At 49.5% G+C, this 27,945-nt stretch overlaps 1 protein-coding gene across 13 annotated transcripts in view; it reads right to left on the bottom strand.

The window, feature by feature from the left end:
- Nucleotides 1-2,918: 2,918 nt before the first annotated feature.
- Nucleotides 2,919-27,945, bottom strand: part of ST3GAL3 (ST3 beta-galactoside alpha-2,3-sialyltransferase 3) — a 188,461-nt gene continuing 163,434 nt past the window's right edge. For 10 of the 13 annotated variants that reach the window (XM_015635889.3, XM_033516306.1, XM_015635897.3 and 7 more), the window contains 2 exons: nucleotides 19,532-19,678; nucleotides 2,919-7,087 (listed from right to left, as the gene is read on the bottom strand). In XM_015635889.3, the coding sequence (XP_015491375.1) occupies nucleotides 6,998-7,087; nucleotides 19,532-19,678 (237 nt within the window). In that variant the 3' untranslated portion in view covers nucleotides 2,919-6,997. The remainder of the gene's footprint in view (nucleotides 7,088-19,531; nucleotides 19,679-27,945) is intronic. The other 3 variants (XM_033516304.1, XM_033516305.1, XM_033516307.1) reach the window with 2 other exon arrangements.

Below are 27,945 nucleotides of genomic sequence, written 5' to 3'. Positions count from 1 at the left end.
GCGCCCCGGGCCGGCCGAGCCCCGCGGGTCCGGCCCTCATGGCTGCGGGGTCCGAGGCCGCCCGGGCGGGCTGCGCGCCCCGCGGTGCCGCCGGCCGTGTCACCTGCCCCGGCGGCGCTCCGCCGCCTCGGCGCAACTCCCCGGCCTTATGCAACTCCCCGGCTGGAGCGGGGCCAGCGGCTCGGTCGCCGGCTGTGCCACGGCTGCACGCCGGTCCCCAGGTCGCCCCGACCCTGGGCCACCCGCGTGGCTTTAACCTCCTTCCCGCCGCCCGGCAGCCTGGGCCCCGCGGAAGGGTCGGATGGCCGCTCCTGCAGCCACCTGCGGAGCCGCCGCCTCGCCTGCTCTCATCTCCTCGGATTATCCAGCGCGGGGGTGACAACTCCCGCGTCCTCCTGCGACATCACCTGCCAGGGAGTGTGCGGGCACAGGCGGCGCCCACTAAGCCGTCCCTGCCAGAGAGCAGCAGGGACAGCGGAGGTGGCACGCGGCCCGGAGCTGCTGCTTCACCTGCCCTGGAGAGGCACCGTGTGGCCCCGGCTCCCCCCTTTTCACCCCCACTCCTGTCCTGGCACAAGGATCTTGACCTAGTCTGTGGTTATGGGTGGCTCCCTGACTGCTAGTGGTATTGCGTGGGAGCACGGGCTCTGCCCTGGGACTGGTGCTCCACCGCCGTAGCCTGGGGCTGCTCCTATCTGAGATGTCCTCGTGGGCATCGGAGGCAGTGCCCGTGGGTGCCTTGGTCCAGCAGAATTTTGGAGGCCCTGGTGCATCTTTGTGGTAGAGAAACAGCTGGGGGCGAGTGACAGGGAACAGGATCCTCTGCTTTGCAGGGCTGCAGGCTAATGCAGCTGACTGCTTGGAAAATTTCAGACTGAGTGGCATGTCCTGTTCCAGGTTGCCTGGCTGTCCTCATGGAGCTGCATCTGGCCACAGCCTTGCCCATACTAGAGAAGCTGCCCATGTAGAGACGACTGCCAATAAAGGGAAGGGCTGCCTTCCTCACTGAGAACCCTCAGGGCTTGGGGATAGCCTCAGGTGCTGGCTCAGCAGAGGGGTTACCCATCCCCTCCCACCCTCCCTACAGGTTGGGCAGGTCTTGAAGTCCCCAGGACATAGCCAGGAAGTTCTGAGGATGTGATGCTGATTGTATGCAGGGGGCTGTGTGGGGCATGGCACAGGGTATCCAGGGGAACCCATACAGGTGAGACTGATGTCCCCCATATGTGGAAGGGGTGGTTGTGAAAAGCCTGGCCTCTGTCCTCTTCCAGGTGTGCCCCCTTTGAGGCTGCTATCCCAGACAGCTGGAGGCACTGGCTCCCTCCTCTGTACTTTATTCTTGTCCTGGGAGACATAATCCTGTAGCTGCTGTCAGCCCCACTAATGTCCTACCAGCAGCACCTCCTCCCGGTCCCCCCACAATCATGGTGGCAGAGGATGGCATGTCCCAGCTATGTGCTTCAATCCCAGCACTGCTCTCCCCTCCTGGGCTCCCATGAGTATTGACTCTGCCCTGGGTATGCTGAGCATGGGTCAGGCTGCACAGGGTACTGGGGTGCAGGGCAGGCTTCCAGCTCCACAGGTCTCTAGACAGAGGGGTGACCTGCTCCCTGACTGCTGCTGGCACTGCCTGGCGTGGTACCTCCCAGGGCCCTGCCGGTGTCAGCCCGTGCTCCTGCACCCCTGGGGCTGGGTACCCCCAAGTGCCTTGTCTGGTCTGGAATAAGCCCTGCCGAGCCGAGGCAGGACCTGCTGTGACATCTGTCCCTAAAGGTGCCACCCTTGCATGTGGCAGGATGGGGGTGATGCAGACCAGCCAGATGGCAAGTCTGAGCATGCTGTGACTGCTGTCCGAAGCCATGGCTGGGTGTGACAAAACATACGTGGGAGAGATCTTGATGCAGGCTGTGTCCCACCTCAGCAGTGACGTGGCTCTTTCAGGGGTATCTCTGAACAAGTCTCCTTGTCTCAGCTGACCTGAACGTCCTTGTGTGCCCTGGTCCCAGGCTCGGTGCTCTTTTCCTCCTCAGACCTCCCAAGGCCAAGACAGGGCATGGGCCATCCCTGGGGCTGGCTCAGCCCAATGGCAGTGGTGGCCCTGCTCTTTTAATGCTGGAAAGAGAGGGGAGATGGAAGGTGGATTTCAGCTGCTCCAGCATCTCCTTGAAACCTGCAACCATGCATCAGGGAGGGTTGGGCAATTGCTTCTCTGGTGCCACATTGGTGCTAGCAACAACTCACCCCTCGTTTTTTAGAGGCTGGGAGGTCTGGCAGACCAGTCACTCACCTGGAAGTAGCCTTCCCATGCCTCCAAGCAATGGAACTCTCTCCAACATTATCCTGTGGGTCTGGGAGCCTGGTGGCATCACCAGTTTGCCTAAGGGGTTGCACTCCTCCAGCTGGGATTTGGCAGGTATGAGAGCTGGTCACAGGCTCAGTCCCTGGCTTCCTAAACCATTTCCTTTTCCAGGACACTGTGGTGAGAAGGTCACTTGGCTGGACACCTGCCTTTGTCAGGGCCGCACCCAGCCCGGTTGCTGCTGTGACCCTTGGCGGGAAGTCACCCTGCCGGCAGGGAGTTCCCAGGAGACTGTCACAACAGTCGTAGTCCCCAGCAGTCATAGTCACAGGCAGCTTGTCACAGGCAGGACAAGCTCTGATGCCTGTGCCTTCCAACATTAAATGAACCCAACCTGCAATCCCATCTCCCACCCCTCAAAGTCACCTGCAAGGAGGAGCACAGCCCTGTCCTGTCCCCAGCACCAGGCCAGTGGCATTGGCCAGCTGCAGCTCCTGGCAGCTGCATTACTGTTCTGGAGGAGTCAGCAGTGAAACCAGGCAGGGGACAGCCCAACCAGGGGAATCCCTCTGCCTCCCATAAAAAAGGCCCAAGGCAGCAGAAAAAAGAGGCCAGCCAAGCTTGTTTGATAGCTTTATTGCTTCTGTGATATGACTGAATTGATGTGACATAAGCCGGCTTGGAGGAGCCTGCAAGACTCTTACCCTCCCTGCCTAGAGGGGAAATTAAAAAAAAAGGCAGAAACTAAAACTAATTTTAAAAACTCATTGAGTTCTTGCATCTTGGCTTGGTATAGTACCGGCAAATGCACTGGCCTTTTTGAGACCCTGTGCAGGCTGTGCAAGGAGCCAGAGCCCAGAGGGGCCGGGCAGTGGCCCCAAAGGGGCTCCTGCGCTTTGGACACGTCTCTAATACTGCAAGTGACACACGCTTGGACTGAGAGCACACGCCGTGCTGGTGCCTGTGGAGCTCGGCGTGGTGGTTGCCTCCCTGCCAAACACTCTGGAAGCCCTTGCCCGTGTCCAGTTCTGCCCCTACCCACCCCAACTGTGCCCATTTGACACAGATGGCCCTGTCCTGACACCTTCTCCCACTCCCAGCAGTGCTCACACCGAGGGGCAGCACAGTGGCTGGGCAGGGCCTCTCCACTTCTCCCTCAGAGGAAGGAGACACTGGAAGCCCAGAGATGTTGGGATGAGGAATGTTGGGCTGGATCCCACTGCTGCCTCATGTTTCCTGGCCATGGTGCTTACCTTTGGCACATGTGAGCTTGAGGTCACAGCATGGCCAGGCCTAACAGAGTGAGCTGGTGGTGGGAGCCCAATGCCAGTGTGGTGGGCACTACCACAAATGCACAAGCAGCTCATGGTGTGGTCAGCACAGCAGCAGCAGCAGCTCCTGTCCCCCAGAGCAGTGTGTGCAGGCTGGCCTGTAGGTCCCCAGACCTGCTCCCTGCACTAGCTGGAGCAAAACCCACTGTGGTCATGGCCCCTGATCTTCCTGTGTTTCCCTGGGCTGTCTCTAGGCAGGTTCCCTGCCACCTGAGTGTCCTTTCTGCACCACAGCGCATCAGAGGCACCAGGCAACCCCGCTCTATATTTAGGCTGTGGAGAATTCCCCTGGGCTCTCCCTTCCGATCTGACAAGGTGAGTCACTGCAAGGGAGAGGCCAAGACTCGCATCCGTCCCACTGACCCTGCTCTGACCCGCGTGCACCGCTCCGAGCTGCCAGGACTGCAGCGGTTCAAGGGCGGGAGGTGGCTGCAGGTGCATGTGGGGAGGCAGCCAAAAGAACAGCACCCAGGAGCAAAACCCAGTGCTGTGCACTGCTCCTGGAACTGGAGCCCCATCACCCAGCCATGGGCTGCTCTGTGGTGTCAATGAGCTAGATGAGAGTCTTGGTCCCCAAACACTCTTTCCTTCTACATGCAGGTGGTCCTGACCCACCACAGTCCCTCTGGGCCATGCGCTCAACTATTCAACTTGGACTCCTCTGGCTTGAAACCCCTGTCAAGTTGGAGGGAAGGGCTCGGAGTCACCTTCCTGGTCCAACTTCCCATCAGGACCTGTTCCTGGCCGTGGTGGAGAGCTCGGATGAGTAGTGTCCTTGGACCTGGAGCCAGTCAATTCGTAGATAAAAGTGCCCTGTAGCTTTGTAGTGTTCAATAAAACTAGTCATAATCAAATTAATGCCATCACAATCCTCTGTGAGGGTGCTTCCCCCAGTGGGTGGAGAGGAGCCCAGTACAGACACTGAAGGCTCTTCCCTCCTCCTTCTGGATGCAGCTGCCCACTCTGCCATCTCTGCTCTCTGCAGCCCATGGATACAGCCCTAGGGCTCTCCTGGCAGCTGGTTAAAGCACCAAGACAGAGAGTGAGTGTCAACCCTTCCCCAGCCACAACTTCAGCCAGATCCAGACCAAGCATTCCCATTGCCAGCAGGCTGGGACTCAACAGAAGATGATCCCAAGTCCAGGCCAGCACCCAGGAACTGCAAAGGTAGTGTTGCCTGGTGAGAGCCATAGCAATCCATGGACTTCTCAAGAACAAAAAACAAACTGGAAGATACTTCAAAGGAGTATCTGCCACAGCATATGCTCAAAAACCCGCTGGAAACCTCACAGAGCATCCTGACAGGAGGCATGTCCCTGGGGAAACATGGACTGCCTGGCTGGGAGGCCAGAGCAGCGAGGATGGGACATGGGAAGGGTGAAGGGAAGGAGAGCCTCCCAGCATGCCTTCTGTGGCCCACAAGCAGCAGGATCTTTGAGCTGTTCCCAGATGACAAGGGAAAGAGCAGCCACAACAAGAAGCTGGGCAGGACTTGCCCCTGAGCAAGCTCCTTGGCTACAGGCATAGCAGGCAGGAGAGGCTCCTGAGGGGTACATCCCACACCGGTCTGTAAGCAGCACTCAGTGCCATGTCCTGGGAACTGCCTCTGTCTGCAGCCTGGTCTCGTCTGCCCCACACCCAGGTCACTGCCTGTTCCTCCTGCACACCCCCTTGAGGGTCTCAGGTCCAAGGTCACAGTCCCTGCAAGTCAGTGGGTGCAGAGTTGGTCTAGGGGAGCCATGTGAGCCCTGCTCTGAGCATTCCTTGCCCATGCCAGGGTCACGCTCCCTTCAGTCCAGAGCAAGGCAAACTGCAATCCTTGTGCTATGTCAGACACAGTGCCAGGACCATGAGCCCAACCCACAGCCCTCTGGGATCCCCCTCCATGGACTCCAGCACCGGCTGGCTGTGTGCCAGTGCCTTGACACCCAGGTACTGGGACAGTGCCTGTGGGTGCACTCCAGCCTGCCCCAGGCTAGGAGAGCACAGGGGCCATTCATTCCCTCACATGTTCCAGATGTAACCATTCATTCCCTTGGCAATCTCCTTTCTGCCCACGCTCTTCAGGTGGATGAGACCACCCTGCTGCCCTTGCACTTGGCCACGTTGATCAGTTTATTCCAGCTCCCCTGAAATACGTATACAAATCAAATGTGCAAATAGTGCATCTTGGGACGGCGAAGGAAGGATGTGCTCCTGAGAGCAGGAGGAGCAGCAGTGCTAGAGCAGCACAGGAGGAGCTTGGAAATGGAATGAGCAGGGGCCAAGCAGAGGGTGACAGTTCCCATCGGGTTCCATTATCACTGAGGTCACACGTCGCTTAAATAGGGAACATGATCGAGTCTGGAACGTAAAACAAACATCTTCAGCAGTCTGCTCTCAAACTGTAAAGCTTGAGATCTCCGCTCAAGATCTGACCTCCTTCCAAAGAATAAATTACTCCCCTCCCACACAAAACCAAAGCAAGATGCTGTCCAGAAACAGTGACACCAGTCTGCATGGACTCCACGGGGGCCCTGCACAGCAGGCACAAACCAAGAGGCCTGAAAGCCTTGAGCACAACGGGGCAGGCTCCTCTGCATCGTGACAGGCAGGAAGGTGCAGAGGGTCTGCTGTAGGCGGAGAAAGCCACTGGCTCCCTGCTCCACCTTGGGGTCAGGGCAGAGGCAAATGGCTATGAAGAACACAGCCAAGTCAGTGGCTGTTGCTGTTGCTGCCTCTGTGGAGGAAGCGAGGAAAAAAATGCAGAAAAACAAACCCATGCTCATCTCCATCCAGAAGCTCCACGTGAGAGGAAGCCATCATTTTCCCTTCGAATTGTCACCAATGGCACCGAAGTTCTGGATGGATTTGTTTTCCTGGGGAAAGGTCTGAGGCCAGTAACAATGCAGATGGAGAATGAAGAGGCCTGTTTTTTCGCAGGGCTGTGCACAAGCAGACTTTGCCTTGTACCTTGGTATTTCTAGTATGGTTCCAACAGTCTTTTAAAAAATAATACTTTGTACATTCAGGCTTTGCTGCCTTGGGGCAGCATCACCTCCCATTTGGCACTAATTGTTTTATTCACAAACCTTTCTTCTCTCTTCTGAGTCTTTCCTGGCTAATTCAGGATGCAGAAGATCTGTCTGTGATGCAGAGTTCAAGAACTGTCCACTCAGCCCCTTGCCCACCTCCTGCCAGCTCTAGGCCTGTAGGTGGGAGATGTAACCCTCGTGCAGACTGGCAATGCAAGAGGGTCTTCCCAGAGCACCTGGGCATCTCTGTGTGTCTTCAGTGAGGTGGGATTCTTGCAGGGGGCTGCCAGTGCCTGCTCCCAGAGCTGCAGCGTGTCTTTGTTTCCTCCCTTGGATGCAGTGGCTGCAGCCACTCAAATCCCACTGGTTAGGTCAGTGATGACTCGGGCTTTCACCAGCTTTCTCAGAAATTCCTTCTCCCGCTGGATGTTGTGCGTCCAGGACTGGAAGAAAATGAGAGAGACAGGAGGTCAGCAGCTACCCTGGCCAAGCATGCTCCTGTTCCTCATGCCTGGGAGACTGTCAAGGACACAGATCCTGCTGTAGGTCAGAAAAGCCCTTGCACACCAAGGACCTTCTCTTACATAAAGCTGTCACAGTCAGGGTCAGACCTGTGTACCTGAGGGAGTAAGTTTCCCCACAGGCTGGGGGAATTTTTTTGGTATGGTGACATCTGGGCAATCCAGGTTCTTTGGGCAGATGTGCCCTCCCAAGCTATTGCACAGAGGAGCCCAACAGCACAGCACTGGTGATGTTCTGTGCCAGGGAACAGAGCTGGCAGAGGACACAATGGCAGGACATGTACCCACCACACACAGCTCCCTGCCAGCCCATGGCAGTGCATCAGGGTGCATGCAGCTGAAACACCCCAAGACCATCACCACCAAAGCTGGCTCTTGCTTCTGCTAGCCCTATCAAGAGGGAATCACGACCATCACCACCAAAGCTGGCTCTTGCTTCTGCTAGCCCTATCAAGAGGGAATCACATGCTAAAGTTTACTCTAACACAATGTGAAGGGTGAAACAGCCACATCTCCCAGCAGGCAGTTCAGAGCAGTGATTGCTATAGCTGGTGTCACCCCATGCAGATGTGTTCCCTGCAGCAGGCTTGAGCTGGGATCACAGCATCTGCCATCACTCCCCTGTGCTGGGACTACTGAAGCACTTAATGAAAGCAGGAAGTTTGCCACACCATGGAGCCCAAACAGAACAGGGAAAAGCAACTTTCCCCAAAATCTCCCAACAGGACAAGAATCACAATACATGATTTTGTCACAATGCTCTGGTCAGCAGGAAATCTGAGCTCTAAATACAATCTGGACCATCACAAAATCACTCTACAGGAGCCTCCCTGACATGGCCTCAAACCAACAAAGCATCAGCCCCATGAGCTCACTGAAGGCACTCTGTCATAGGTATCAAAATCCAGTTTACCCACTGCCAAACCATGGGCACCTGCCTGCAAAGCACTGGTTACATCATGCACAATGTGCATGTGGCTCTCCTGTCATCCTGCTTGTCCTGCCCTGTCCTGTCAGGGACAAGCAGTTCTCAGCCGTCACTGCTGTGTGGCACTGACAGCCCCGGGCATGACATGCACACAGAGGGCTGACAAGAGGTTCAAGGCACTGAAGGTCCCTCTCTAGATCTCCAGCACATTTTGGGAATATCTTTCTTGCTCCTACTGTGCATTTACAAGCCACTTCCATCCCCTCAGTGCAGGTAATGACAACAGTTAAAGCTGCTAAATAAACTTCAGGCAGGTATTACCTTATAACCTGTGTTCAAAGGAAGTCTTTGCCTTCCACTGCATCCAGTGACACTGTTACCTGAACTCTGGAAAGGCTACACCACTACTGAGAACAGGACCACACATGAGAACTCTGTTGGTGCTTTTTGGGACTCTGGAAATGCATAAGGCCTTATCTCTAAACTGAAAAGATGCTACCCTGAAACAACTCATTGGTTGGCTTCAGCTAATGTAAAAGCAGAAACTGAAAAGTTTCTGGGGATAAGGGTAACAAAGGCTTGTAAAAGGAAAAAAGCATCAGTTCCAGAAACCAGCAGTGGGAATGATGGCAGCACAGAGAGAGCTGTGAGAGCAGGGCTGAGTGTGTGTTGGAGCCAGAGAGCCAGGATCCCCAATGTGCTGGAAACAGTTCCACATGTGGCATGTCAGCTGGGAGCCCTGGGCTTGGCCCCTGCCATGCAGCAGTGTCACTTCTGCCAACACAGCCCCTTGCTAGGAGGGCTCAGCCCCGGCAGAGGCAGCCGAGTGTGCGGGTGAGCTCCTGCCCACAGCCAGCCAGCACTGCCTGCTGGCACAGACACCACGCTGGGACACCAACTCTCAGGGCATTCACTTGCATCTGGCTGGGCTTGTTGTTAAAACCTGCCTGGAGCCTGGTACCTCATAGCACAATCTGAGCCCTCCTCCACACCTTTCAGCCTCATCATAGGGTATGAGAAGTCAACTGGTTTCGGCCAGGACAACCATTTGTGTTTGTGATCTTTGTACAGATGAACTGGGGAGGCAGCCACTTGTAGACAAACTCAAACCACCTAAAACATCACCTCAGGCCACGTGCAAGTGCCTTATCTGATGGCAAGAGGAAATTTGCTTTGTGAAAAGTACAAGTGGAGCAGGAATTTAAATCCAGGAGGTAGATGACAAAACTTTGGGTGATACAATTGCAGTCTCTCACATTACAGCTAGGTCTGGCTCCAGCACTCACCGCAAAGCTGTTGGCAGGACCCACCAACCTGTGGCTGCTCAGCATCCAGGCTGCTTTATACCCCAGGCACTGCCACTAACTCCTTTTTACAGGCAGACAGCCACACAAGAGGCAATTCAGCCTCCCACCTGGGCCAACATGGGCCCATGGATCTTAGTGATGTCCACATCAGTACTCTCTAATGTTTTGTGGTTAATGTAAGCCCACAGAGGAAGAGGTTCCCTCGTGAGAACAGGCTGTCATCCCTCCCAGAGCACCATTAGGGCACTCAGTGTGGTGCTGCTCCCTCATCGCCCGACAGCAGCACGGGCAGGAGGGATGAAGCATGTCTTCAACACCAGCTCTGGTTACTGATTGCAGGAGAGGGACCCACCCCACTGACAGACAGAGCTGATCAGATGAAGGAAGCTGTGTTCCAGCACTAGCAGCAGCAGTGGGGAAAAGAGCCAGAGCAGTTTCCTCAAAACTGACAAGAAAACGGGCACCTCAGTCCCATTTCTCCAACAGGAAAAGGCAACAAAATCCACCCTAAACCCCAGAAGGTTTCAGGGTGTGTACATTTCAAATAGCACCCTAGGTATACACATCAAATAGCACACAGTGCCAGCAGAAAACTCCAGCTCTTTTCTTGTCAATCTGCATCTCAAAGACAGTGATGGAGCAGTTTGGAGCATTCACTGTCACCTCCACCTTCCTGTCCCTGCACATCACCACCTCTGCTGCAACCTGGCAGACTGGCTCTACCCTCTCTCTCCCCTGCTGCTCTCATCCAGAGCAGCTTCCACTTGCAGAGTCAGAAAGGCTGTTTGCCTGAGCCACTGGTTGGAGTAATGAACTTGGAGAGTTCCAACAGGAACATCCCAGGAGGCTCCAGACCCCATCCTGTTCTCCAGGGATCAGGCTAGGATTTCCTGCACTTTGGGTCTCTCTCTGAGTGGTGGATGTTTGCTCTTTCCAGTGGAGAGAGAAGCAGAGGGAGCAGAGTTAGTCTGCCAGCACTGTTGTGGCTGCTCATCCCAGGGAGGTCACAGTTATTAGGTGAAAATCTATCATCAGTTAAAGGCACCTTTCAGGGTTATGCAAATGCAGCAGCCTCAAACCACCTATCCTTTTTATCTTGACAATTCCACAAAGAAGCACAAAACATCATCTGTCGCTTCAAGAGAAGCAAAGTAGAATATTTTAAGCCTAAGCAAATGTTTCAGAGACCAACCCAGGAGGAAGGTAAGCTCCCCATCTGTAATCAATTACTATCAGGGAATGCCTCAGCTTCAGACCACATTAGTCTTATCAGGCATGCTGCAATTAAAATACAGGAAGGCTAAATTAGAGTGAAGTCAATGAGGAATGCATTCAAGAAAAACAGCAAGTTGTAGAGGAGTTTTGCCAGTTCTGTTACATCCTCTGCATTTCTGCATGTCAGCAGCACTTCTCCACAAAAACCTGCCCAGAAACCACAGCAGAGCAAGAAGCACTATTTCACTGGCAACAGTCAGTTTTCAGTCTCCACTGGTGCTAATTTATCTTTGTCTTTAATCTGCATTGCCTTGTCTCTAGAGCTGCTTAATTTTCATCATCAGACTGGCCCACTCTGCTGCCCCTTGGGATTCCCAAGTACTGAAACAAAAGGGATGGCTGGGGACCCTCATCTTGTCTTTAGGGGATTTACTCACAGCTCCTTTATGCCCAGTCATTCTTACATCAACTTTAAATTTCAAACAGCTGTTTTTGCTCCTGCTTACTCTTAATACACACACACAGAGAAACTGTATCTCTTTTCAGTCTTCATTTTACCAAGTTAAACAAGCAATGTCTTTCTTCTACCAAAACAAGCTGTTCATTTACACCATGAAGACTTGGAAATTTCACAGAATTATAGTAGCTCCCTCTGTCCCTATTTACTCAACATTTACTTCTAGTGATCTTGAAAAAAAAAGCTCACCAGTGCATCTTGCAGAGGCAATTCCCTTACTCAGGAAGAAGTCCTTTCCTCTAGTCTTTACAGAGGTGTATTTGTCTTTTTTTTTTGTGCCAGTAACAATCTGGCAGCCTGAATTATTCTGTAATTTATTTGTACCTATCTAAGCACTGTCCTCCTCTGCCATTGCCAAAAAATGCTATCTCAAATTAGAGTCAAATGTATGTTATTGCCCCAAATAGCACAACCTTCCATTCATATTCTTAGGTTTCATGCCACTTGATTCACTCCTGTTCTCAAGGTGTTCAAGGCCTTCCTTCACGGTATTTTGATCCTCCCTTGTATTGGCCACACCTGGTTTTGTCTCATCACAAATTCCACTCGCACACCATTGCCCTCTGTGCCAAAATTCATTAAAGCAAACACTAAACATGACCTCCTGCAGAGGAACTCCCAGCTGTCCATTCAGTGCTGCTTTTTGTGTTCTCTCTTAGAGAGACTATTCATGTACAGGTGTTGCACCAAACCATGGCTTCTGAAACTTAACCAATAATATCTCACACAGCACAGGATTGCATGCTTAACTGAACTTCTGACAGGCAGGACTGCTACACTTCCTCTGTCCCAAGAATATTTTTTTTAAAAATCAAATAAAGATATTAAATTAGTTTTTGTAACCTGCCTTTGGTAAATCCATGTTGTGTTTGCTTTCAGGATTTAATTATTCTTTCATTTAAACCCTGCTCTGAAGTTCTGAATAGTACCTCTGAGGTTTGTTTAAGAGTTCTGAATTTGACAGGATTATTTTCCTTGACTTGCTCTCATACCCACCTCCCACCCCCCCACCAAAAAAAAAAGGAAAAAAGAGGTATTATGTCCACTACAAGCTAATCCACTGGAACCTGATAGATTTATTGTGGACCTTTTCCTCTGGACTTGCAGCTTAATTGGCTCAAAGTGGAACAGAGATCTCTTGGGCTCTCACACCTACTGCATTAGCTTTAACAGCTTTTGCCTTTCAGTGCTGACCCAGTAATTTTCATTTTCTGTGAACTTCACACCGTAAGCGACCCTTTCTCTCACATTCATCATATAATCCTGAGAGTGGTAAAATATATATTCATGTGGTTCTTACTTTAATCCTGCTTCCTTCACCTCCCTGGATGTCAGTCTTGATAATTCTTTCCTTGCCTCCTTATTAATTGTTTGTCAGTGACACTGTTCAGTATTCACTAATTTTCCTTTGCAACATCTAATTGAACTTGATTTTTGCCAGTTTCTACTTTGTCTGTTCCAACCATTAGGACTGAAGTCTTCTGATGATCTTCCTTACTCCTCTATTACTTCTAACACCACTTTGAAGCAGTTCTTTATGGAGTTATATTTACAGCCTTTTCCTGTCAGTTTTCCCCTTGCTGCAAATAGGAATCACAGATAATTAATGTACTTTCACAAACAAGACTTCAAGTCTACAATGAGTCCACGAGCTCTTCAGTGACTCTGCTTTTAGTAGCCCATTCTCCAAGGCTAGAGAATAGGCTTTCTCCTAAATTCAGAGAGGTCAGAGTCTGCACTCATGTCCCAATTCCACTGAGCACCCTGCCACCACTGCTGAGTCTAAATTCAGCCTGCTTATCAAGCTCCCTCCTTTTGGGAGCAAAATCTGAGTTATATCATCCCTTCTGTTGACCTTACATTTAATTTAACCATGAAGGCACTTGATCAAAGGCTATTTCTTAAAATGCCCTTCTGCAAGGTCTTCATACATGGTAAAATCAGCTGTCAAAGGCCCACAGCTCTTCTTGTGCCCTCCCAGCTGGTGAGAAGAGCTGTGCCAGCCACTGTGCCTGGGAATACCTGGGCTCTCCTTTGACAGTCCCACTGTACATCCACGACAGAGCCACTTCTGGGGGCACCCAGCACCCCACAGACATCTGTGTTCAGTGCTGGGACCAGCAGCTGGGCTCTAACACACCTCTGTAGATCTTTTACTGACTTCTCCTACTGAGATCTTGTCCAAGCCCCAGTTCTGTTTTTGTCCATTCTACAGCCTTCCTTGCTGTTCTTAGCGCACGGTGATATCCTGAGCGTCACCGTACTTCTGTCCTTCTGAGCAAGGCAATACCTGGGCTCTGGTCAGGGCTGCTATTCCAACAATCTTTTCCAGATTTCTGTTATATAGACACACAGTCCTTATGCACAGGAACAGCATGTGAGGCCTTTGCTCAGCCCCAACGCTGTCAAACAGGTGGCTTTTAAACAAAGACAAAAATGTATAAACTTCATCAGTCATCACTGCCGGCCCCAAGAAAAAGCACTGCCCTTTCAGAGGTGCCCCTGCCCCAGCCCCTAACCTCCCCCTCAAAAGCTGACCTCCATTTCAGTCTGCACCACTCCTTGCACTGCAATCACAATTCATCAGCCAGGCTCCAATAGCCATGTTTTCAGTCTATAAATCACCACGCCAGACATCTGCCCGGCTTTCAAAGGAGTTTTGTTCTTCTTGTTGGCTACCACAAACTTTAAGGTACTTGGAAGCCTGAAGCAGCCCTACCACCCCCTCCCAAGCAACTTGTGTTGATTTAAAATGCAAAAGGCGGCTTCACAGAGAGAGCCCAGATGATGATAAAGCACCATTGTTTGTGCCTTTATGGTTCAAGACTCCAAACTCGATGTTTGTGGATTACTCTGAGAGGTAGCTGCTGTTGGGGAGAGACAGAGACAAAGCTGTCTGTCACTGCATGCTGCAGGCCACCTCCCCTGGCCCTTGTGACAGCCCTTACACAGGCTGAATGAGAAGTGTTACAAGATGGTGTCCTCAGCATCCCACAAAGACCTGCTGGGGAAGGGGCCAGTGATCAGAAAGAAGCCATCAAAGGCTGCCAGCCACCTCCCCCTCAGGTCAGGCAGTGAGTCACTGAGGTGCTGGGCACAGCTGTTTCAAAGGAGCTGACACCTCCAACAGCAGTGCTGGTGCTTGACCTGCTTCTCCAGTAAAAGGGAGACACGACAGCAGCTCCACTGTGGGACACAAGCGCTGCAGACAGGCTCTGGATCAGCAAGGGTGGCTTTTAACCGTGAATTACCCTTTTAACCACTCACAAGCGTGTGAGGCAGTCTGCAGGCAGCTGCTGAGAAGACAGCCCAGGGTGTTTCCTGTGTGCTATCTGAGGTAACTCCTTGCCCATGTCCTTGCTCCTGCAAGAAATGACCAGGGGATAGAAGCTCACCTCTGGATCGTAAGGCTTGGGAAGATTGTGTGCTGGGGCACAGCACATGGAGGAGAGATGCTGGGAGCCTGTCTTGTGCTTCGTTCCCATGATTTAGCGCAGCCTCTGGCTCTCTCAGTTTCATAAGCTCCTTATAGATCTGTTTTTACTATTCTAAACAGTCACTTTCCCATCCTTAAATAATTTCTATTTCACTCTATTTTAAAATTATTCCTTTTCCTCACCACCATTTCCACGTTTCCTTCACTATGTTCCCAGTGGGTCTGACACTTCTACATTAATAGAAGACAGTGACCTGTGATAAAAATACATTTTTATGGAGTGCTTGGACAGGAAGCATTACAGGACCTGAGCAGGACATAAAAATACAATAAAGTATATGAAAATCCAGCTCTGATAGATTCATTGCCATGAAAACAGAAACAAGTGAGCAGATACCTTGGCAAAGACTCAATTTTTTGTGCAGCATTCATGGAAGCAGGCAAGGGACAAAAGCTGTTGCAAAGTTATTTGGAATAGGGAAAATAGTGATTGAACAGTGATGACACACTTGGACATTCTACATTTTGTAAGCTAAAACAAAGAGATGGGATAAGAGCTGAAAAATCACCTGTGAGAGTTTATATAACAGCACTGGGTCTGTTGGACAGTGGAATCCCAGTAACAGATCAGAGAACACAGTTTGTCTTGACACCACCCAGAAATCTCCTGCTGAAGTGCAGGCCAGGACTCTGCACTCCAGCCATGATGGGGAGAAGTTGAGAGCGCAGGGAAGAAAGTGCTGGACAGAAGAACTGACCTTGAGGTACAGTTTTAATTGCATTGATGTTTCAGCTCACACCTGAAACTGAAAGCACCACCCCAGTGTGCTTCCAGAACTCCAGAGCACACTGAAGAGCAGAAAAGGGTCTCCTCCACCAGCTCTGCCTGGACATACCCTGGCCAGAGTACACTGAGCTACCCAGGAGAGAGGGTAAAGAAGCTATCCAGCACTAAATTGGAGAAACTGGAGAAATGAACTCTGATGAGCATTCCCAAGGACAGGAGAATCCATACATGTTTGTATCCATACTACTGAACAGAGCCCCAAGACCATACACTTCTTGACTATTAATGGTGGTCAAGCTCCAGTGCATCTGCCTCCTTGCAGAGCCTTTGCTCCTGGGCAGGAAATGCCTGCCCAGCCCTCAGGAGTTGGAGATCCTGGAAGACTCAGTGTAGGCAGCTGGCTTCTGTGGTAGCAATAGCAGAACAATCTTGGACCTTGAGAGCTTTTACTCCTGTGGGGAAAGCATGGGCTGAGCTAAGCTGTGGACTGGGTATGCCTGTTTCTCCTTTTGGAAATTCAGCTGCCAGTGCCACAGAGCAACAGGAAAAATCAGGTTCATTTCCACAGAGATTTTATCATCTCAGTCTTGGCATGGGAGAGGCATCTCCACCCAGCTGTGAGCAAGTGAGTGCATTTTGCCGGCTTTTTTATGTAATCAGAACAAATTACTTGGAGATGAGTCACAGGGTTTCAAGGGTGTCCAGAGAGATGTCAAGCAGCCGCAAGTGTAAATCAGTGACACACCTTGCTGAGAGGACTCCTGCTCACCAGCAGGCCCATTTTCCCTGCAGATACCAGGCAAGGGAAGTGGCTTGAGGGATATTACCCAACAGGCTCCCACAATCCACACACACATGTGGCATCTGCAGACCCAGGACACTGCTGGTGTTTATATTTCCTCTGTAAAGAGAGTGATGTTTTCAGGGTGGAGCTGGAGTGCTTCCCTGCAGCTGCTCTCTAGGCTTAAACACTGAAGATTTAAGGACATTCAGGCTGGGGGAGTTTGGCAGTCATTGAAGAGATTTGAACTTCAGAAAGACAGGTTCTGCCCCACCAAAGCCTGGTCAAACTGCAGAGGTTCTTACCTGGGACTGTGCACAGATTCATTGTGGTGGAACAGCTGCTTCCCATTGCAGTTGTTTCAGTGCTGTGATGATGCTATGATAAGTGAACCTGTTCTATTCCCCTGCCCAGGAATGAACACTCCAACCTCCATGGATCTGCAGGCCCGAGGACAAAGATGACTCCTGCATAATTTCAAGGCATAGCCTGCTTCAGTGGCTTCTTTAGAGGCTGAAATATAGAAGAGGACCAGGAAGATCTAGGCCTGGACACAATCCCAGAGGTCCAAAGTAACACTGAGAAAAATCCTGTAGACACTCTTGGACCTCTGGGTGTCAGAGCAGATGGAACAGACAAAAACATTGGTGTAGCTTGGTTCTGGGTCAGTCTTCTTTCACTAATGCCAAGGGCAAAGTTTGACACAAGGTACCAGTGCAGGCCAGCCTCCCAATTTGCAAGGTGTGTGCAGGTCTTCAATCAAGCAGATGCTTCCAATCTGGAGTGGGGCAAATCTCTATTTCTGCAGTCTTTGAAGGCAACTGCAGAAGACAGAACCTAGCCATTATGCCCTTCACCTTTCAACTTCACCCTCAGATGACTAACAATTACCAGCTACCATTAATATTAAATAGGAGAGAAAGAAACGTGATCCTCTCGTTGCTCTTCACATTCCACAATATCACAAACAATTTGTCATATTGGGAGGGGCAGAGGCAAGAGGAGCATTAATTATTGATACTTGGGAACAGATGGCTTTTCTTGTACCAGGGCAGTGAAATGTAAGAGGAGCCTGTGGGTGAGGATGTGAGGATTAGATGGGCAGACACATATCAGATAATCAGCCTTCAAGTGGAACAGGAACCTTCCTCCTAGAACCAGCTCCAATGGGCTGCAGAGCTCTCAACAACAGCCCCGGCTGCAGAAACAAATCCACTGACATCTGAATTACTGAGGCTTCACCAGAACCTTTCAACGCTCCCTCACCTCTGTACAGAACATCCTGGACATGACAACTGATGGCTTCCAGACAGCAGAGGCCTGGCAAATCAGGCACCAGCTGCTCTCTCTAGGAGACTTTATTGGTTACATTTCATGTGTTCATCCTCATCTGTCCTGTGTCATACAATGTCTACTCCTGAGACCACACACAGTGCCCAAGAGTGACCTCCTCCAGTCTTCCAATGGCCTTGGATCCCATTTGGGGTGCTGGCCTCCAAAATCAGAGATCCAAGTGATGTGGATCTGAAACTTCAACCAGAGACTCTGTTAACCAACTCTTTGCCAAGTCCCATTGATTCGTGTAAGGATGATGAGCAAGAAAACTTAATTTTTGTCAGCCGCGGTGGTGTCCTTGAGGACAGAGACACACACCAGGTTGTAAAACAAGCTTGGCAAGGACACCTGCTGTGGGTGTCCCCATGTCCAAAAGCTGACCTTGGGACTGACATCCTTATGAGACAGGAGGAACAACTGGGCAAGAGTGATTCTCCACCAAAGGCAGCTGATTCACCAGAGTGAAAACAATGGTACCAAAAGCTTCTCCTGAAACTTTCTTGAAGAGTCTTTGTACTCCCTGCTGGATTCAGACATCTGCAGCCTGACTGTTCACTCTGGCATAGTTGTCTGTTTGCTGGAAGACTGAGGGACCAGCTGCACTGCCTCAGAGCTGGGCCTGGGGAGCTCAGGATCCTGTCTGGCAGTGGTTATAAGCGGATGCCCAGAACTGGGCAAGCCAATGGTGATACCTCCTCTACTACTGCAAAAGTTATATTCCGTAACTATTTTCCATTCACGGATTTCACAAGCCAGATATCACCTCCATTCAATTTACATCTCTGGACATACCCCTTAAATCCCAAATAGGCACTCATTTTCCCCAGTAAGGACTGACTAAATCTGTGGTTACTCCACTGAGCTAAGCAGATTCTCTTGCCACCTCCACTGGCCCAGAAAGTACCTCAGGACCAAAATGTCAAGTCCCTTGGTATACTGAAGAGCTCCTCACTGCCTTTTCCTAAACTCTGTTCTCTTAGCCTCTACCGAGAGCTTGTTCCAAACTTTCATTACTCTGATAATTCTCATTTCTCAAGCTGACTAATCACTGATTTATAATTCCTCTCAGTCTGCCTAGGGTCATGCAGCCTGCAGTCTGTGAGAATACTAAGACATGTACAGTCTTGTGATTTGGAAAAACACAACTTCCCAGCTTTCCTCCTGGTCTGAATCAATGGTAAAATGCTTGAGGTGAACAAATGCCAAGTGCCAGGAGGCAGCTACTGCTCATGAACAATACAACTTTTCACAGTGTGGAGTAGGATAGAACAAGATTTCCTATCCAGAACGATAGAGGAAGAAGCAATCTTAGGAAGACCTGGGCCACATCTGTGCTGGGAAAGAAGGAGCTCTCCCAAAAAAGCAGCAAACCTTCCCACTATAGAAGCTTTGACCAGTGTCCAAGTTTGCTTTAGTTTGGTACAGGAAATGGACAGACCTTAAGGCATCTATGCTGCTGCATTATTATACCAATATGAAAGTTTTTGTTCCTCCAAAAATGCTGTTTGCCTCCCTGTGACAGTAGCAGAAAATGTGTTTAATGTGGACCTGTTTTTACAGAGCAGTCTCCACAGAGCCTGGGTGTGTTTACACCAGCGAGGTGCTGCTGAACAGTCAGCTGAGAGCTCAGGTACACAGGCTGATCTCCCCCATCCTTCCCAGGGCCTGAGGAGGGGATCACCTCACAAAGGAACCCTATGGATTAGAGAGCAATATAATGGATCAAAAAACAGGAGAGGGCACATCTTTTCAACCCCAGAGTAGAATTGCTCCCTTTCACACTTCTTGAGTAAACATTTATGTGAATCCTTTCCCTGCCACTCAAAGAAGAAATTACATTACATACACATTCCAGAGAACGTTTCCCAGCAGTAATAACCATTTTTAACATACATTGAGCCTGGGAGAATGTCTAGAAGTTTACAGGCAAATGCATGGGTGGAGCTGTGTTTTGATCCACACAGGAAAGCTTTAAGCTGACATCACAATCCCAGTTAGGCTCTGGAGTGGAGGTGGCCAGCAGGCTTGGGAGGAGGATGTGCTTGGCAGGTGCTCCCTACCTCTTTGATGGCAGACATCTTGATGTTCTCATAGTAGTGCAGCGGTGCATTGGGTGAACTCATGTCATAGCCAAACCCAGCTACCGCCACCTCATCACAGTTGTGCAGCGCCATGGTTATTGCTACGCTTCCCAAGGTGGGGATGTTCTGAGAGGAGAGAAAGCAGGAATGGAAGTCATTAGCAGGTTGCCATTTTTATAGTCAAAGATTTCCTCTTATTGTCTCTGCTCAGGGGGAGACTGCTGCTACTAAGCAGAAAATCAGGAATGTGGTATTTGGCTACATTCAACCTGCCAGCTTGCAGGTTTGATAGCTTCCCAGCTTGTAAAGAAATTAATGCAAATGGTCAGACTCCCCTTCCACAACTTTGCTGCCCTGAGAACAGGGCAGCAGATGAGCTGGAAGATGAATCACAGTGGATACATTAGCTTTCTGAAATTAAATAGATGTAGATAGTGGATTATAATGTTAATGCAAATTACTGGCTTCCAGCTAGGCTAAGGAAGAATACTCATCCCAAACAGGTCACCATACAGGAGCAAAAGTGAGGAACAGCACACACCCCTTATTTTACTGATGGCAGAAGTTTAAGGTTGTTAAACAGCTCTGGGAGATGGAGAGGAGATCAGGCAGTGATCAGGGGCACCTTGACAGTGAAGGGGCACTCTGACCTGTGCCACTCCCTCTGAATCACACACCAGGAAAACAAGGAGCAGTGGGAAGCCAGTCAGAGATGGGTGGCAGCATCCAGGGACACCCCAACTATCCTTTCCCATCTGCTGACCTGCAATTTGCACTGAAGTCCAGCCTCAGCCCTTCCCATTTCACTGGGCTCTGCCAAGGCCCTACAGCTACAACTCCTCCTGTGTGTTCTGCTGGGACAACAAACTGCTTCCAGTGTAAAATCCTAGCTCACTGACTTTTCTAGCTTTCCTTTAGCCAGATAAATCCAGAGGCAACTTTGCCCCAGGGGCTAGGGAGAGGCTGAGAAATGCACACACATCTTCTTTTGTAGAGTATCCAACACTGGCCATATTGGAAATATACTGAATTCAGAGGACATGCTCAGACAGTCACCAAGGGTGACAGATCTTTGCTGAGATGTAGAAACCAAGTGCACACTTATATTTTTCATTTACAATGGTTTAACCTGAACTGGTGAGCAATGCTATTGCACGTTCAAAAAGGTTGGGAACAACGTTTTGAGTTTCTGCTTCTCATTCAAAGGAACTTGGTTTTGTCGGCACACGACCTTGCCCACTTCTGATTGCCTGACCAGTCCAAAGAGCAATGTTTTCCAAGCAAAGAATGCCACCCATATCCCAGCTGAGAAGTGCAGAGCTGGGAGCACAAGTCATGTGCTATGTAGAACTCCACTACAGTGCACCAGAATTGCTCTAATCTGAAAACAAACGGGCAAAAACTGCTTATGGCTAAATCAATGAGACATTAAGTTCAAATATTTACAGCACAACAGTAAGAGAGCACATCTGAAATGACAAGATCTTTCTACATCCTCCTGTTCCAGCTCTAGATGTTGAGAAAAACAGCAGAGTAATTTTGTTTTTGCTGCTTAATTTCAGTTGATACTCACAAAAACAATACTGGTTTTATTCTAGTTAATTTTGTAAACTGTTAATTCATGGGCAGCCAAAAAATATCAAGTAGGGGTTTCAAAAAAATGGAAAAAGTTTATTAGGCAAGGATAAGAACATTGCCCCAAATTTCAAAATATCCAAGAGCATCCTGTCTTTCCAGACATGAGAGTTTTAATTCTGATTTCTCAGCTTTATGTTTTGCATAGGAGATGACATTTGTATGTCGCTGGAATTGCATCAGCTGGTAAGCGGACGTGCCACAAAGCCCTTTCCCTCAGCAGAGCTGTAGTTACAGTGTCCAAAACACAGTGAGTAAATGGTTACATCCTTGAGACTGTGTCGTCATTGGGAACACGGTGGTGTTAACACCACCCACACTTGCACCGGGCCCATTCCCACGCTACCGCTCAAGGGAGACACAGGGTCTTTGCCTGGAGGGAATTTCACTGGCCAAGTCAACATTTAAGAGCTAACTTTCTAATGTGAGTCTTGCAAACCACAGAGAATTAATCACACTGCCCAACCTTACGGGAGGACTGCCAAACTTTCTTCCAGGCGTACTCTGTTTGGAGAATAACAGTAGACAAAAATCGAAAGTGAACTTGCCTTTGGTCGCCAAATATCTGTCTGACTTTATTCTTTCTGTAATACATCCAATGGTATTTATGGGAAAATAGGAGGAAATTTTTTCATCTGCTTCTGCTCTTCAGTATTTCCTGAGATCCCACTATCTTAGTACCACCTGCTCTCTCTCAAAAATATTTAAAATACCAGGGACTACCTACCTTCCTAACATCTTGAACTGTAGTAGATGTCTCTGATTTGGCCCCTACAACTATCAGAAATTCACAGGGCATCCTTAGCAAAAGAGTTTTGCATTGCCCTTAAATCACATTTGGAAACTGATGATCTGATGACAGTTTTATATTAAATTATACCTCATTGATGTTAGCACCCTCCAACATTGTCGTAGCTACAGCATTATAGGTGTCCCCCTTGAAGACAGAATTCTGCAGCCTTTACTGGGGAGATGCAGCCTCACATCTCACTGCTGCAGGCAGAATCCTGTGGGCTAGAAAGGTGCCTCTTGAAAATACTGCCAAGATTATCACCCCTGCTATTCACTGAGGGCAGTAACTGTTAGGGCAGCACAGGGGTGCTTGCAGAGCCCACCCATAGTAAATGGTGAGGATAACAGCACCTACCAAAGAGCACAACATGGTACAAAGTGTGTGTACACCCACACGTGCCCTGACCACACAGAGGTAACTGGGCATTTGCTCCAAAGTGTATATCTTCTTTTAAAAAAGGAGCAACCATCAGAGGGATCAAACACTAACTGGGCAATTAGAGAGTCCTGAAGAAAAAGGAGCTGTCTTGAACAAAAGTATAAAAAAGCACAACTGTTGGTTAACTAAGTGCCATTAGTACGTCAGTACAGTTCTTTGGTCCTTATTTGTTTTAAGCTACAGAAACTGAGCCCTCTTCTCCTGTGGCAGCCTGCTGAGCTTTTGCTATTCCTTCCCCCTGAAAATGAAGCACTGCTTCATGCCCAGCTTGTGTCCCAGGAAAGACAACACCTTGTAAGATCTAGGGACGTGTCCCAGGCTGTGCTGCAGAGAATGCAACAGAGCAGCACTCTCCAGGTCCAAGGGAAAGGGCTCTCCCCTCCTTTCCTCTTAGCAAAGAAGTGGCAAATAAGAGGAGACATGTATTAGAGAGGAAATGGCTATAACTAATCCCTGGCTGCATCTACACAGCTCCCAAGCTCTCCTGATTGTACGTATAAATTCATCAGCTGCTAACCTCTAATCTGGACCTAATGGACTGTATACAACTTATGGGCCAAGCAGGGGGACAAGTCACACCAAACAAAGCTGGGCATCACGGACATGGCTGTGCCAAATCTGGCTTGCTATGCCCTGCACAATGCGTCAGTGCTATCTCACCACACACACACCCTTGTGCCGTGCCCCAAAGACATACCAAAGCAACCACCACACCTCCTCTGTTGAGTTACGAAAATAAAACTCTCTCAAACAACTGACCAGGCCTCTGGTTATTTGAGGCCTTTGCTAAGACAAAATCCCCAAAATTCCACCATCTTGCCTCAGGAATAATATAGTGTTAGACCAGTTCAAAGCCTGTCTTCCTGCTCATGGCCCTCTGAGTGCTTGGGTGTTCCTGTACCACCAAGCAGTGCTGCTTTCAACCAAATGGTTGAAGAGCCCAACAGCAGCCAGTGCTGAGGCAGAAGCCTCCTGGGATGCCTCCCAGCTGCACAGAGACTGCCCAGTGCAGGTTAGACCATGGGGCTGCCTGGAATGGTCCAACATGACCACTGCTCCAGATGTGGCCGTGATGAGTCTCTGACCTGAAGTGGTGCCCAGCAAGCAGTGTGAGCTGGGGATGGCAAAGTCCAGAAATCATTGGCAGCCCTCTCCCCTTGTCAATTCTCTGCCACAAGCATTGAGCTTGGCCTTGCAAGCTCTGCATTGCCTGCTGTGTGTCAGTGGTTTCTGTCCAGGCTGAGCCCCACGGGGGTACCAGGCTTAGCATCCCCTCTCCAGCACCTGTAAACAACTACAAGGGCAACCTCACTGGATAACGTGTCCAGAACTGGAAGTCCACATTTCCAAGCTTGGCCTGCTTTTCTAAGACCAAACATATGGAAAATGTAATATCTAATATAATGCTCCCCAGAGATCAGCCCTTTGCCTGGTCCCATTTGAGAGAACACAGCAGACTGACAGATGAGCCAGGGATGACACTAAAAGGCCATGTGACAAACAGAGGCAGAAAACACAGCAGTGGTGAGTGACACGTCACCACAGCAGTGCTGGACAAAGCCTGCCTGAGCCTCTGGAGCATGGCTCCTTCCAGGGGTACCTGCCCTCCAAGGGTAAGGTGAGCACATGCATGGTGGATCTTGGTGAGAGAAGTGACAGAGGCAAAGATTTCTGGTCTTGTGCTGTGTCAGGGACCACAGCAAGCTCCATGCAATGCAAACACAGCCAGTTTGCACCACCAGGTCAGGGGACCAGAAATGCCTTTAGCAGTACAGACATAGGACAGGTTCTTCTAACTGCTCCTATGCTGCTCTGTGCTGCAGGCAGGAAGACAAAAGGCTTCACCTCAAGACACTGATGTTTTATCTTCCATTCTGCCCCCTGAAGAGGCCTTAAAGACTGACTTCTACTCACATAAGGAGAGAAGTCAGTCAGCAGAGAAGAACACTGGAACTCCTCTGGACTCTGTTGAGGCTAACCATTACCTCATGGGCTTGTGCTGAAGATCCAGTGCTGGTGACTGAACCAGGGCTGGAACTGCTCTTTGCTTGATGCATGTGAAAAGCTCTTGATGCTTTTCATTCCATGCCCGGGTCATTCCTGTGTCACTGCCTGCTGCACTGGAAGGAAATGACTGCTGTAAATCTGTTTTTAGAAATATTTGACTCCTTTAATATGTTAAATGAATTCCAGTTATTTATGGGATTTTACTTAGTTCAGGGTAAGACTTATTGGATTGTTCAGACTATTCCAATTGTTACTTTTTTCAATAAAAGGGTAAGTGTTACTGAAGAATAAACCCCTACAAACAATAACGCACCTGGATATTCTAAATGGTTTGACTACTATATTAAATAATTTAAGGAAAACCCCATATATTTGCTTACCTGGGAAAAATTCCTACCTTAGTTTTATCAGTTACAGACATGATCACCTAATAGCAATGAACAAAAGAAATACAGGACAAAACTATAAAAATCATCACAACTTACACAACAATCACTATCTTTCCATTTTGTTTCTTTATGCTTGCAACGGAGCAAATACAAACCTACCCTTTGTTTCCTTTAGCTGAAAAGTGTGGAAATATGGCAAGGAAAGCAATTTAGTGTCACTCATTGTGAGCAGGCAAGTGCCTGGCATTCTGCAGAGTGGTCCTTGTTACAATGCACACTGCTGCTCCTATAGCTGCCTCCACCCATGGGCACAAACAGCTGCAATAGTGGGCTTCAAAAGACAAAGCAGAGCATTTCAGTGCCCTTCCTTCCCTGGTTATCCCTTGCTGTGAGTGGGACAGAGCCTGCAGGACTGCCTGTGTGCAGCTGAGCAAAGGGAAGGGTCAGCAGCTGGTGGCTGGAGACAGGACAGCCCAGCAGGTTCCCTTCTGCCACTTCCCTGCTGAGCTCCTGAACACCTAAGCCCAGTCCAAGTATTTTTGACTACATCTAACCTGATGCACAAACTCTGATTCACCACTTGCCATAAAGCAGATTTCTGTGCAGTGCAGGGAGTATTTCTAAAGGACCTAAGGACTTAACAGAAGGCAAGCAAGGGCATGACTTTACTACAGTCTACCTGCTCTGTGATAAGCACGCTCACCCCATGCTAAATGGGAGTTCATGGTCTACTCTTCACTGAGAAGCAAACTCCCTTCAGTTCCTTGTCATCTCTCATGTGCACAAGCAGGTGGCTGGGCTTGTACTAAGAAGAGGCTGGTGTGCATTTACCTTTTGTTTGTCTGAGCATCCCCTCCTTTCCCAGCAGCTCATGGACTGATCCCACTGCAGTGGCAATGGGTGGAACAGCCCAGTCCACACAGCAGATGTGCTGCCTTGCAAACCCAAAGCTTTATAGTGACACTAAGTCTCTACATTTAAATGACTGCAGCTGCTGTGGCCCCTTACCTGTCCCTCTACCTGCCTTAGAAGATGTCATCAGGGTGCAAAAAAGGGAGAACCACATGACTGGAAAGGATTAAGTGGAAGACTGCTCTTCTCCTGCCACCCCCACCTCTCTTCTACTCCACGAAGACCCAACAGGTTCCAAGACACAACCTTCACACAGTTATAGTCCAGTAATAGCAGCCCAGGAGACAAAGTTTGCTGACACCTGTGCAACCCTCGAGAGAAAAGGTCACAATGATGAGACAAGGGAGCTGAAAACTGTCTAAGGAGCAAAGGATCCCCACTGGCACCTCCAGGAAGGCTGCCTGTCTACAGGAAAAACCATCTAAGAGCTATGAGGAACCCTGGCCAGGACGTGCTAACACTCCAGCATCAGAGGTTAATCCCTGAGCTGTCAGCACTATGCAGAGGTGCTAATCCATGGCTGGGTGCCTGAATCAGCCTGGTAACACCTCCTGCACATGGCTCCTCCTTCACCAGGTTAGTGCTGAGGCTGGGTGAAGTCCAAAGAAGGATGCTTTATCTTTTCAGTTTATATATGAATGAACAAAAGGCTTCCAGAGTTGGGTTAAATCATAAACAGATCCATGGATGCACAGCACCAGCACAGAGAGAGAAACAAACATTGCAGTCTGCACTGGAGTCCTCACACTTCTGATCATATGTGTCACCTGAAGTGTTCTCCTTTCCACCTCACACCAGGCTCAGGGCTCCCAGAGGAGCCAGAGACACGGCTCCAATGGCTCTGAGAGCTACTGACAGGACAGGACACAGCCAAAGGCAGCACAGCAGTGACATCCCTAGGGCTGTCTGTGCACCCAGCAGTGACACCTCTGAGCTGATGCTTGTGCTTGTCCCCCAGTAAAATGCCTGCTGTGTAAGGGGTGCTATTGCAAGCTTGAACCACCAGCTGCAATACCAGTGATGTCTGGTTTCAAGCCCCAAAGAACTGTAGAAACAGAACTTCCACCTGAACAAAAATCACATTTGGCTAGTGAGAAAGCCAACCCCATACCCACAAGTTAATAGAATTCTTTAATCAGAGAAAGGATCATTACTATATATACTTTTTACTTTTTTTTTTTTTTGCTAAACCATCTTCAGGCGTTGACAATTATTATTCTCCAATTCTCATTGCTAGAAGCCCAAAGTTTGTTCTTTATCATCAGCTTATCCCAAGAAAGAGAAGTCCACATAAAATGTGGAACAGCTCTCCCACTCTTAAGACTTCAATAGGACTGAAGACAACTCCTGAAAAGCTCTACCAGTCCCAGAGAGAAGTCACTATTCATTGTGGGTGTGAGTTTTGCTCTTTGCTAAGACTTTTGGCTACCACTGCCATGAGTGCAATCAAAATGCACATCTGAGTTGTACCCCACTACTATACCCCAGGATCATCTGGCCCAAATTATATTATCAAAGCAGAGGATGTTACTACATTCACCCTTTATTGAATCCTGGGAAAAACGCTTTGAGATCAGCCCCAAACTGTTTTACTAGCTCTGCTCAACCTTGCTGAAAAAGCCGCCAAATTACAAAGTTAATTGGCAGCACATTGTTACCATATGTGGTGTGCAAGAGAAGCACTGAAGTTTATTTAGGCATCAGAACCAAAGGAGAGTGGAATATTACTGCTCTTTATGAGGATTTAGTGTTGGCCTTGATTACGAAGGCATCCCCAGCCTTGATCCTCCTGTGTGCAGCCTGCCCAACACAGCACAGCACACTGCAGCACGGGGGCACCAGTCTGCCTCCAGCCCCATTTCCCAGGAAAAACCCAGACACTAGTCCTCAGCATTTTCCTTTTCCATGCTCACATGCTTCTTTCTTGAGTAAAGTTTTCCAGGATATCGCTCATGGTTAAAGCACAGCCCCAAACCCAACCAGCTGTGCGGCTGCTGGGTCACACAGATTTGGAACAATCCTCTTTGCTGCCCCACTTCTCTGGCTGCATCTCTCACAAATCTTCAACAAGAGCTGGATTCTTGGTCTACAGGCTCCGATTTCCACTCCTGAAATTTAAAATCTGAGCAAAAAATGTAGCAAATTTATATCACCAGGGCCTTACTCAGACTCTTCCCTCTTCACCCTGACAGCAATAGCTCCTGTTGGAGCCCTTGCTC

Source organism: Parus major, chromosome 8, assembly GCF_001522545.3.
Source record: "Parus major isolate Abel chromosome 8, Parus_major1.1, whole genome shotgun sequence".
Classification (NCBI taxonomy): Eukaryota; Metazoa; Chordata; class Aves; order Passeriformes; family Paridae; genus Parus; species Parus major.
Note: the sequence above shows the minus strand (reverse complement) of the source record. Positions and strands in the feature narration are given on the sequence as shown.